The following is a 12,057-nucleotide window of genomic DNA, read 5'->3' as shown; positions in this document are numbered from 1 at the left end:
TTACGGAAAATGTCATTAAAATGCATTCACGTCGTCATTTTCAAGCAGGGCTTGAGAATCCCCTTTAACAGAAGGTGGAACACTTATGTCTTCTCTTCCGGAAAGAAAATAAAATTAAAATGTAATTTTTTTTTTTTTTCCAAGTTAAGAAATCAGTGCTTGAACGCTTGGTACCACTTTGGTGGGATGAAGACAGGGGAGTGACTTGATTCTCCTGTTTAATGTCGCTGCCCAGTTGCTAGGAAATACAAAAGGGTAGGTGGTCGGAGTCTGGCAAATAAAACTAGTCCCCCTGCATTTTGGGGAGTAAAAGCTGGGACTCGTCCTGTGCGCACCGTCACGTACGAACAACCTTGCGTGATATTTGACTTAGCGAGTTGCAGGATTGCAAAGGGAAACGTGTTTGATGTTTCAGCCTTCTGGTTACTTGGGGTTTCCCTTCGTTTGGGACAAATGCACCTACCTTCCCCTAAAAGTGTTTTCTTCGCTATGACTTTCTACATGGAAGAAATCACTTTGTTTTCAGAATCGCGCCGGTCACTCATGAACTTGGTGACCCAAATTAACCTCTTTGCCAGTGCCCCCATGTTGTCTGATTTCCGTCGCCCGACCTACAAAGCTTTCCTTTGTCGTATGGTCCGCAAATCCGAGAGCCGGCCGGGTACAGGCGAGGACATCTGGGCAGACGGTTCCCTGGCTCAGAGCTAAGACAGAAGCCAGGAGGAAATGACATTTATTGGAGCCCGAGGAACGTCCCCAAAATGCACTCTTTGCTGTGACGGGAAGGTCGTCCCCATGGTACCGAAGCCGACCGGAGGTTCTGAAATGCACGGTGCTTGGACACGGATGCTTGACCTCGAGACCGTCGACGTGGCACAGGAGCCCACGGGGCAACGTTCCTACCTCTCGCTCCGCATGAAACAGCCTGTCCGAGGAACAGGCATGTCACAGAACCCGGCGGACGCTGTGGAGGCATCCGTGTCGTTTCCTAGAGGGGCCCTGTGTGCCCGCGTGCTCTGAGAACTTGAACGTGTCGGCAGGCGAGGCCGGTGGAGGGGACTGTGGAGAAGACACAGCGATGCTTTGTGTCACGTCGACAGAGCCTCGGCCACGGTCCCCCGGGTTGAGACGTCGTGGGACCATTTCCATACAGATAGTGTCAGCGGTCGTGGGCTGTCTCTGGGTCACAGCCACGGCTCACTGTGACTCGCACACGCGGTTTAAAACCATCCCCAGGGTTCCGACGGCCCAGGCGCCCCTTAAAAGTTGAGCATGTGCAGTGTCCCATTTTTTAGTGGCAGAAACGAGCCCCGTTTTGACAGGCCATATTTCTGTCGCTCTCGTCCACGGTGGCTTTCCGTGGCCGTGTGATTTGTGGCCCGCTCCTAGGGAGGAGCACGTTCGGTGTAGGATATTAAAAAAAAAAAAAAATGAGCTGTAGGTCTAGGACATGGAGGTAGAGACCGTGTCCAGGAGATGAAAAAGAGAGTCTGTCCTGACTGGTCCTGGAAAGGCTCTTTCCAGGGAGGTGGTGGTCCCAGGAGGGGGCGGGGGGTGCAGTCCTCTGTTCCCTCCTTGGGGTCATTTTTCATTTCCCGGGGTTCTCTCCTTCGGACACGTACACTGGCTCACTCTCGGGCAAGTATTCAGACTTCCATATTCGTACGGACGGGCTCTTTCCCGAAAGGGATTCGAAAGGACCAAAGCACCGTGACTGCCGTTTTGGGGACAGGAAGCACGTTCCAGAGAGCAAGCCGGTTCTCAATAAAAGCGTGTCTCTGCTTTGCTTCTTTTGTCTCCCCCTCTCATGGTGAATGGGAGTGTGGGCTTGGGAAGGGGGCCAAGGGGGCCTTTTGTTCTTATTTTTAACTCGCGATAATAGAATCTTTTCCATCCGTGGGCTGCTGCGGAGCTTGTGATTAACAACGAGGGTTGGGGCCAGAGACGTGCTACCCAACGGGGCTGGAATTCTAGGACGGGGGTTTTGGGGACTCCAGGATATTTAAACCTCCCGCGACGCGAACGCCAATGGTATACAGCCCAGTCTGCCTTCTAGTTTCCAAATTCCTCACAATCGGGGTGACAGGCCATGGCATGTTTTTAATCAGAGGAAGAGAACCGTCAGGGGAATCTACATCTTTCCAAATCACTCTCTGTGCCCCGTTCGATGACGGGGCCTGGTGCTGTCCATGACTTGCGTTGGTCTAGTGGCCGGCCACCCTCAAGGCCGGTCCCAATCCCATGACCTCGGGTAAATCGTGTACGCTTTCTAGTTGACGTTACGTCAACTCATTGCCCCGGGATGTCCATGGTCCCAGCTCACGGTGCAGGATTAAAGGAGTTTTGACGAGACCGGGAATTGGCCCCGTGGGGTTGCATATGGCGCCTGAGACGGGTCCGTGGGTGCTCTTTGTGCTATCGGGGAGACTGACGCACGCTCTCGGGTATGGGAAGGAGCACTCAAGGGTTGGGATGATGGAGCCCAAGAACCGTGGGGCTGTTTCCCAGCTGATGCTTCCCTGGTGTGTCTGGCAGGATCATCGACGGACGGGACCTGATGCCGCTGCTTCAGGGGAAGACCCAACACTCGGATCACGAGTTTCTCTTCCACTACTGCAACTTCTACTTAAACGCCGTGCGCTGGCGCCCTCGGAACAGTGAGTACAACACGCCTTTCCGGGCTTCTGAGAGGTCCGCCGTCGGTGCCGTGCAGGGAGAGGAGATGGCGAGAGCTCTTGGCCCTGGAGAGGCCAGGGGACGCCTCTGTGGGTCACGGTGCTTGGCCTTGAGCTTCTCCTCCTGCCTTCTCTTGTTCCTTCTGGTCCCGCCACTCTGCAGGCACAATGTCCGTGGACCCTGGTGGTGACAAATGAGCGGCTCTTCCTCCCAGGCCGAGGAGGGCCCAGTCCTTCATGGCCCGCTGGCTGGCTGCCCGCCCGGCTTCGAGCCCGCAGGTCGCAGTCCTTCTCGGGCTGACGTGCAGCGAAACCGGCACCTCTGCTCTCGGGGGCACGTGCCTTGTGTGTGTGTCCGTTGTCTGCTCAGAAGGACTCCCCTTCTCTTGCATTTCGGGGAAAGCTCAGCAGCTTCGCAGCGCCCGCCTCCCAATGCCTGCTGCAACACAGCCCGTGCCCGCCGTCTAGCGCTTTGTGCCCCCCTGGAGCTTCACGCTGTCCCGCGGAATGGCCTGTAGATGTGTGCACGGCCCTTTCCCCGAAGCCTCGGCCGTGCCAGGGGCAGGAGCCGGATTCAGACGTTGCACGCTCAGTGCAGATGCCTCTGTGTCCCCGTACGTCCCCCACTGGGTGTCCTTTGTGCCGTGTGGTTGGTCCGAATCGGCACGGAGTCCGGGTTTCTGCCCCCACTTTGGGAGTTGTGTCGGTCACGGGCATGAAGGAGCAGAGGCAGCCGGGCGGTCGACCTCGCTGTAGGGATAGGGTTTTGGTTTTGTTTTGTTTTGTTTTGTTTTCTTTCCTGGGTCTTTAAACTTAGAATCGCAGTGCTGCTCAGATCCCCACGAGTCGTAGGCACATGTGGAAAATGGTTTCTGCCAGCGCTGCCCGTGTGGCAGGTCACTGTCGAGGAGGGTATCTCCGATTCCTCTTCAGACGTGGAGAAGGACTCCCCTTCTTGGCTCCCCGTTGAACTCGGGGTAACGTTCGTGCTGCTCTTCCACACCCCCAGTCCCCGCCGCGCACCCCACCCTTCTGCCGCGGGCTGGTTTCAAGACCAGCCTCGCCGCTCGGGTAAAAAAAAAAATTTCAGCCGTCGCCTTCGCCACGGGTACCCGAACAGGCTGACGAGGTTCTGCCTGAAACCCGGGTGGCTGCCGTGCCCTGTTGCCCAGCGGACAACTAGGACAGAAGCATGAGTTCAGGGTTCCAGGCCAGGAGCGTTCTGATCACTGATCTCGCCAGTGTGTGTGTCGTTCCGGACGTCCGTGGGGATGCGCTCTCTAGTTCAGATGGACCGAAACGGTCAGCGTGGCCGTCGAGGGCCTGGGACGCGGGTCCTGCTTCCCAGTCGTGTTTATAAAGAGTCTTGCAGCACAGAAGGAGGTTTCGGGGACTCCTGGCTGGGGAAAGAAATGTGGTCTCGAACCTGTCCCGAACCTCCCAGAACTGCATTTCCCTAAAGCCGGCAACCCCCACCCCCCACCGCCATCGCCCGCGGTCGGAGGAGCCGGAAGGAATATATAGGTTCAAGGGCTACAGACATGCTTGCTGTGTAAGACAGACAGACAGACAGACAGAGACAGACAGAAAGTAGAAGTGCATGAGAATGAGACCCAGCTCCCGACGGGCAGCTGGGATGAAATGTGCTTCTCAGACACGCCCCAGGGACATTTCCTTCCGTTGTGTGACCCTCGAACGTCTGCTGCAGGAAAGGAGACGGGGCGGTGTTCTGGGGAGGGAGGCGTCCCTGCCGCAAAGGGGTCTGGACGCCGGACGTTGTATCTGAAACGTGGCCACGGTGCTTGTCCACAATCACCACGGTCCCTGGCTGTGGGGCTGTCTACGCAGCACGTCGCCGATTTCTTTGTTCTCCAAATGCTTTTGAGCACCTACGAGGGGGTGCCCTCTGTGCTAGGACGCGTGCCCGTCCGTGAACAAAACTGACCAGATACCGTGCCTTCGGCGGTTGCACAAGGCCTGAGCCATGAGATTTACGATCGGGGTTGAGTCGGTGGTGGGAGCCAGCCCCCACTCGGTCGGGAATGTTTGCCGCGTGCCGTTCAACCGGCGCCGACTTCGAGTCCGTCCACATCGGGCGTGTTGGCCCCATGAAACTCGGCGGACGCAGCCAACCCAGGCTTTGTGCCGCTCTCAGAGAGGACTGGCTCACCGGCAGGTCACCACTTGCGGGGAATTGGCCCCGACCGTGCGCGTGTCGTAAAGGTCCCGTTCCCATTTGTCCTGATTAGTTCGAGGCCAGGGTGTTCGAGACGCATGAAGTACTTATTTTCCAAACACTCTGAGCCGCCCTCCCGTTTCCCCCCGTTTGAAACACGGATCCCTTCTAAGGGCTAGATCCAGTGTCTTCTCGATAATTTAATAATTCCATCATGATCATAACCTTATAATTTAGTTGTCTCAGCCAGTTGAGTGACATAATTTAATCATGCGCTCGTATCATTTCTCCCATTACGGTGGGGAAGAACTCACCAGTGCGTTACTGAAAAAAAGCCCAAGGGTTCGTGCATTACAATGGGGCCGTCGGAGTGAAAACGGACTGTTGGACGTGCGTTAAAAGTCTTGGCTTCAGGTTTGGGCGTACGCATCCGTGCTGTTAAAAATTCGGTATCATGACAGCTTGGTTTTATGGATCAAATTGATCTTAGAAAGGAGGCACCTAGTGAGCTCTGGGATTCTGTTCCCGAATTTCAAGCTTGTGAACGCAGCGTATGAAATAAATGCTCACGTGAACGGGGAAGAGCCTGCAGCCCAGCCCGACATGCAGAAACGCACGGGATGTGGTTATCCCGATGCTGAGCCCAGAGGGCCTCACAATTCTGGCTATGTTTTCAAGACCTTTTTTTCTGTGATTTTTTTTTAAAGAAGCATCTGTAAAAACATCAGAACAGAAACACTGTAGAATGATAGAATTCCTTCTCAAGAAATGTGTTCTTACCCAACCTCTTAAAAGGTGCCTTCTTTCCAAAATAGGGGATGAGGAAGGTTTATTCTTCTTTAATGATGTAATCTTGTTTATTATTAGGATTTGGGTAAGGAATGTGCAGATTTCGTTAACTCCTCTCTGGTTCCCATGCCTCTGTAGGACATAAGCAAGGTTTAAAATCCAAACAGCACAACGGCAGTTAAGGAAAGAAAAGTGCTTGCTTTGTGGACCATCTCAGTTTTCCACATTTAACAAGTTCGTTTTGCTCTAAATTGCACCCAAGAAAAGAGAAAATATGCACTAGTGGCTGCTTATGCCTTCATGGCTTCATGGTTCCCCGGGGCTGTGGTTGGCTTGCGTCTCTGTTACTCATCCCGCTGGAAGCCCTTCCCCGTCCGATGGCCGGACATCGCATCTCAAGGGTTAGGACCCGGACGGTCGAGGCTGTTAGGACAGGGGCTGTGGCATTTTTGCTGCTAGGACCTGCTACGGATGTGCCCGTCCTTCAGGTGACCTTGAGCAGGCTAGCTCTTGCCCTCTGCCGGGACTCATGTGGCCAAGGGATAGACGGCTGTACCTGGAGGGATGTGCGTGAGCCTCGGGCTTCTGGAGGGGACAGCACGCGTGCGGTCCGCCGTGGCCGCACGGGCCCGATGGTGCCCCACAACACGGCGGCATCCGGGGGCAGCCTCTGACGTATGAGGATGGAGAGGGCTGCCCAGAAAGGACCAGACTTGAATTTCATTTATTTTCTCTCATTAGCGCTCAGACTCCCAGGAACGGGCTGCACTTCCTGGCTGTTCATTTCTTTTAATGAGAAAAAAAAAGTCATAAATGGACTTTTTGTGTTCCTCCATGGAATCCAGTCAACGTATATTTTCATATGGCACTTTGTGCCCTTTTCTGTTAGCGCTACTAGACCGTTTTTAAAGGAGGCATCCAGGGGCGTCTGGCCGGCTCAGTCGGTGGCACGGGCGACTCTTGATCTCAGGGTCGTGAGTTCAAGCCCCGCGTAGGGTGTAGCTAGGACTTGAAAATAAAGGCTTTAAAAAAGGCATCTTCTCTTCGACTAAAGATTTCGTAAGCCTGACCTAAGATTTCATGAGTAGCACGGATGAAGAAAGGGTCAGCCGTGACTTTGGTGAATTTGTGACGATAGGTCTGGCTGGCTCCGCGAGGAGAGCCCACGACTGTGGACCAACAGCGTTGTGAGGTCCAGCCCCATGTCGGGTATAGGGATTTTCTTGAAAATAAAATCGTGCGGGCGCCTGGGTAGCTCAGTCGTTAGGCATCTGCCTTTGGCTCAGGTCTTGATCTGAGTCAGGATCCTGGGATGGAGCCCCGCATCGGGCTCCTGCTTGGCCGGAAGCCTGCTTCTCTCTACTTCTCTCCCTGCTTGTGTTTCCTCTCTCAGTGTCTCTCTGTCGAATAAATAAATATTTAAAATAAAACAAAATCTTTAAAACAGGAATGCTCACAACACCAATTTCCCTTTTATAGAGACAGACCACATCAAAATTAAATTTTCTTTCTTACATAGCAGGAAGGACAGTGTGTTGAAGGTGCCAACACCTTCTTCGATCCAAGCGGGGAATGCGGCGTGTCCTCATCTTATCCGACGTCCTGTGTTCTGCCCTTTACAGCCTGCCCACTGGGTTCGACCGTTTCACTGATGGTCTACACTGGTTTGCGCGTCTCCTCTGTGTGACCTCGACCCGGGGCCTATCGCCGTGCTCCTAGGATGCCTGCTGACGTTAGGGCCGCCTCCCGGTGTGTTGCCGTGGGGTCTGGGACCTGCCATCTGCCACGGAGACCGTGTAGAGCCAAGCACGACATGTCCTATTTCTCAAGTCTTTGGGTCTTTGTGGACTCTGCATCTTTGATGGAAACCTGTGTTTGTTGTAGGCGGTAACAGGCTCTGTTCTCCAGTCATTGTTCATTCGTGAAACTGGTCGCCTTTTCCTCCTGGGGCCGTGGTCTGTGTTTTGAAAATAGACTTGCGAACTGTACATCTTCGCATCTGTCTATCAGACACACTCCTGCGTGCTTTGCCTCTGATACGTCTTCTACTCCTTATGGTTTACAGAGGTTTTGAGGACGTTTATGCCAGGTTCATCTGTAGCTGGAAAACACAAAGGAACAGTAGCGTCCGTCGCGGGGGGCCACTCCTTTGTCCATCTTATGAGTGACGCGTCCTGGAGCATGGTCGAGGCAGTCTTGGGTCGCACGCTCCAGGCTCCGCTCCACCATCCGGAAAGTGCAGCAGGGTCCCGTGGGCAGGGGGTGGCGGTGGTGTCCACCGAGGGGCAGCAGGTTCGAGAATGAGTGGGAACAATGAGAGGGGAAGAGTGCGGGTCAGTTTTCTCCCAAGGAGGATACGCAAACTGTCCCAAGTACACGCCACAGGCCAGAAGGGGCTCACCTGTCCACACCCGTTTTCAAAGGACGTCTGGCGGTGGAGCCTTCCTGGGTATCCGTGTGCCCACGTAAGACCTGCTGGCTGTGCAAGGCTCGGAGGACAGGTACTGGTGTCTCCCACCGGGGTTCCTCTCCTTTACAGCTGGGGAGACACAGGTGAGCAAGCCACGGCGTCGGCCTCCGGGAGCCGAGTCGATGGCAAAGTTGGATCCTCACAACAGACGTGTTTTGAGTCGGTCCCCACGTGAATGGGAACGTCTTTACCCGCGACCGTGAGCCTCTGATGCAGGCTTTCCCGAAGGCACAGGTGGCTTGTGTTGGCCATGCCTGTCCGTCCGGAGTGCCCGTTGTTCAATGTCAAGAGACTCCAAAGTGTCTGACATCCTCGTTCCCGTATTTGCCGTTAGCGGGATGCTCCTGGGGGAGGCAGCAGAATGCACCGGGCTTCCCGTGTGCCCACGCCGGCTCTCACGAGGGCAGCCGGCTTCTTCCCCCGTTCCGTCCTGCCCCCGTCATGGTGTTGTTTGTTGGCTTACTCTGCTGAGGGCCGTGCAAGGTGCGAGGTGCCGGGCAGACCAGATATGCGGGAGATGTCGCTGCCCGTTCCGAGAGCGAAGGACGTGGCGAGACATATGGAGGGAATCCACAGACCGCGGATGTGTCGTGAGCGCTGCTGAGCAGGACAGACGCACCGACCACGTCCGCTGCGCTTCGGGCAGGCCCGCGGAGTGGGCATGGTGGCTCAGCCAGGAACGCTGGGGGCGTTCCACAGACGGAGGCAAAGAGCAGCAGGCAAGGCACTTAGCGTGCCGCGGGCACCCACTTTGTGCTGGGGTTCACGCTTCTGCTCCCACGGACATGTGGCTTCCACAGCGGACGGCTAGTCAGAGGGAGTCTTGTGTGTTCTGACAATCAGGCCTCCGTCAGGGGCGCTGGAGTTGTTGGAAATCCTGCCTGCGTTTGGAGCAGATGCTCTTCGCTCGAGCCCTGAGCTGCGTCCTCGTTCGAGCTACTGTTGTCACGCGGGGTCCCAGCCCGGAAGCAGGCTCACCGGTGATGTACCGGTGTAGGGTGGCTGGCACAGGACAGGGGAGCAGACAGCGTGCTGCTGGAGGTGTATCCCGGAAGCAGGGGGGTCACCGTAGGCTGGGGGTGGGGGGTGGGTTTGCAGACATATGTAGATGGCGTGCACATTCCTGGGGGGTCTCGCCTGGGGTCCCATGGGCGTGAGTCCCCCCGTGGTGTGAAAACAGAGTGTTTCTGAAGTGGTTCTTTTTTTTTTTTTTTTTAAGATTTTATTTTTCTTTATTTGACAGAGAGAGATCACGAGTAGCCAGAGAGGCAGGCAGGGAGAGAGAGAGAGGAAGAAGCAGGCTCCCCGAGGGGGCTCGATCCCAGGACCCGGGGATCATGACCTGAGCCGAAGGCAGAGGCTTAACCCACTGAGCCACCCAGGTGCCCCTCTGAAGCGGTTCTTAAAGGACTTGAAGGTGACCGTGTAGCAGGAAACCACACCAGAATGAAATCCTCGACGGCGTTCAGCACGGGATGTCTGGGTCTGAGTGATAAAAGCCAGTGTCCCCAAGCCACTGCCATCGAATGGTCTCTACCCGTTAGGCAATTGTAGCAGGCAGGCGTGTCTTAAGACGTGTGACAGGGACGGGATATAAGAGCAGAGGGAGTCCACTGGGTCTCTTGCTTAGACGGAAGCTTGATGTTCCCACACGACGCTCAGTGGCCTTTACTGGGCACCTGACTCTGTATCGAGGGGTTTCCACTCTCAAGGCGGTATCACAGGGCAGGGACTGTTACCCTCCACACTGTGTGGAAGCGGAGAGTGCGCTTCCCAGGGAGCCGCGTCTGAACCCAGATCAGGGCCAGCCTCCCCAGGGGGCGGGTCGCTGCTGAGGACCAACAGGGACCCTAATGTCAGGGACACGCACGTTGGAATGTGCATTGGCGTCCATTGTGCACAACAGAGTATCTTCTGCATGACGCTGAGCGAGGTGCCTCTTGGTTCCCCTCCGTTCTGGCTGTAACATGGAACAGTGGGTCCTTGCCGCTCTGTTCTAAATGAGTTGGGCATCCCGTTGGGGTCCACGTATTGATCTGTTGCAGCGGCGGGAGAACAGTCTTTCTTCAGAGTAGGGTGGAATTCTAACAGTAGAAAAGACGTATTGTTTCTTAAAAATCCCAATATTTTCCTAGTCTACGGAGAAATGTAGGAAGGAATACATTATCAACATAATTTGGGGAGATAGGACAAAATACAGCTATTGGCAATGTAAGAGGACACCAGAGCCTACCTGCTTTATCACATGCCTGGGATGTCGCGGTTTCCTTGGAAACGGGAGCTCTGAAAATGTGGATTCCCAGGTTCCCGGGGAAGGAGGAGTGGGAACGAGGTTCACGTGCTGTGAGCCTACAGGCCTTAAAGTGTATTTCTATTGCTCTGAGTGGAGCAAATCCAAAATGGTCCAGGAAGCAGCAGAGAGAATAGGCCATGTTTTTTGCAAAAATGTTTAAAATTCACATTGGACAACAAAAAGGTGCATAGCCCACAGAGCATACCAAGCCGGCCAAGAGTCAGAAACACGGGTGCTCCGTTCTGCCCTTGTCCGAGCTGCGTAGCGGTTCTGCCGCTGCTCCCGGGTGCGGATGTCCGGATTTCCCTGCCCGGCCTTTCCGTCAGGGCTGTGGCTCATGCGCCGGCAAGCTGGGGCGGAGGCTGTCCGTGATGGGAATCTGTGAGCGTCCCCGACCACAGATGGGCCCTCCGTGGCGGTGGCGTCTGTCACCGGAAAAAGTTCTAAGGGAAGTCGGTCGTACTTAGGGGGACACGGGGGAAAACAGGAGTTCACAGAGAGAAGGTCACGGAAAGCCACGTGGATTTTAACAGTCTGCTGGAGAGGGTAGCCGTGCTCGAGGCACTGTGTCTGCAGGCTGGTGTGCGGTGGTGGCGCGCTGGGAGGTGGTGCAGGTGTGACGTCAGCCTGTCCCAGCGTCCCCGAGGCCGAGCCTGCCGGCACCCGGAGACGGATTCCCCGTAACGTGTTCATGCATGGCCGAGGCACACAGCGTGCCCTGGGCTTCCCGCGAGTCCCAGTTGTCCCCCGGAACCACGGTGCGGCTCACATGCCCTTGCCTGAGTCTATGCGAGAGCAAGGTTTGCTGGGGGACAAAGCAGACACCCACAGCCGTGTGTGAAGTGGACCCCTCGGTTTATTTCCCGCCGGCAATGGCTGTCTGCCGAGCGGGCCCCCTAAAATATGCAGAGTACGCAAATGCGCTAGCAGGTGCGTCGGGGGTGCCGCACCGTGGGAACGACTTTGGGGGAGTTCGGAAAAGCCCTGCGGGGAAGTTGCAGAGGGGCGCGTTCTCGTTGGGCACCGGCTCGCACGGGTCAGGGGCTGCGCAGGCTGTCGCTGTGGCCACGTTCTCCACACGCAGGAAGCTGTTGGCAGAGCCCTGTCAGAAGCTGTTTGCTGAGCCCTCAGGTCCTCCGAAACGCCTAACATCCTGGAGTCAACTGGGAATCCGTGGTTTCCTAACCATTGTCGGCGAGGCAGGTTGTTCTTTAAAAAGGAGATTGAGTATTGGGGAGATATAAGGGAACACGGACTTGGTTGTCAAAGAGCTAAATTTTTAGGGACGCCTGGGTGGCTCCGTCGGCTAAGTATCCAACTCCCGATTTCTGTTCGGCCTGAAATTCAGTGAGGCTTGTGAGTTCAAACCCCACATCGGGCTTTTAAAAAATATAAATAAAATAAAACTTAATTTTTAAACAATATAATCATCCTACTGTGGGGTCAGTGAATGCTCCTCATTTGGCATTTTTAGCAGCTTTCCTAAAAAACAAGTTGCCCTGAAATTCCAGTTCTGCGGTTTTTAGGAAAGTACGGAGCTCTGCACACGCAGTGCCAGTCCCCATTGGCCGTCCGTCCGTCCGTCCCTGTCCTCACTCGGAGGCCCCCTGCGTCCTGGACTGGCTGCTTTCAGGCTTTGTCAGGGCAGAGAAGG

At 55.3% G+C, this 12,057-nt stretch overlaps 1 protein-coding gene across 11 annotated transcripts in view; it reads left to right on the top strand.

Moving 5' to 3' along the window:
• Positions 1–12,057, top strand: part of LOC309856867 (steryl-sulfatase-like) — a 490,902-nt gene that overhangs the window by 123,347 nt on the left and 355,498 nt on the right. For all 11 annotated transcript variants that reach the window (XM_082718637.1, XM_082718643.1, XM_082718644.1 and 8 more), the window contains exon 9: positions 2,536–2,657. In XM_082718637.1, coding sequence (XP_082574763.1) covers positions 2,536–2,657 — 122 coding nt within the window. The remainder of the gene's footprint in view (positions 1–2,535; positions 2,658–12,057) is intronic.

Source organism: Mustela nivalis, assembly GCF_964662115.1.
Source record: "Mustela nivalis genome assembly, chromosome: Y".
Classification (NCBI taxonomy): Eukaryota; Metazoa; Chordata; class Mammalia; order Carnivora; family Mustelidae; genus Mustela; species Mustela nivalis.
The sequence above is the reverse complement of the archived record's forward strand: the minus strand, read 5'-3'. Positions and strand labels throughout refer to the sequence as shown.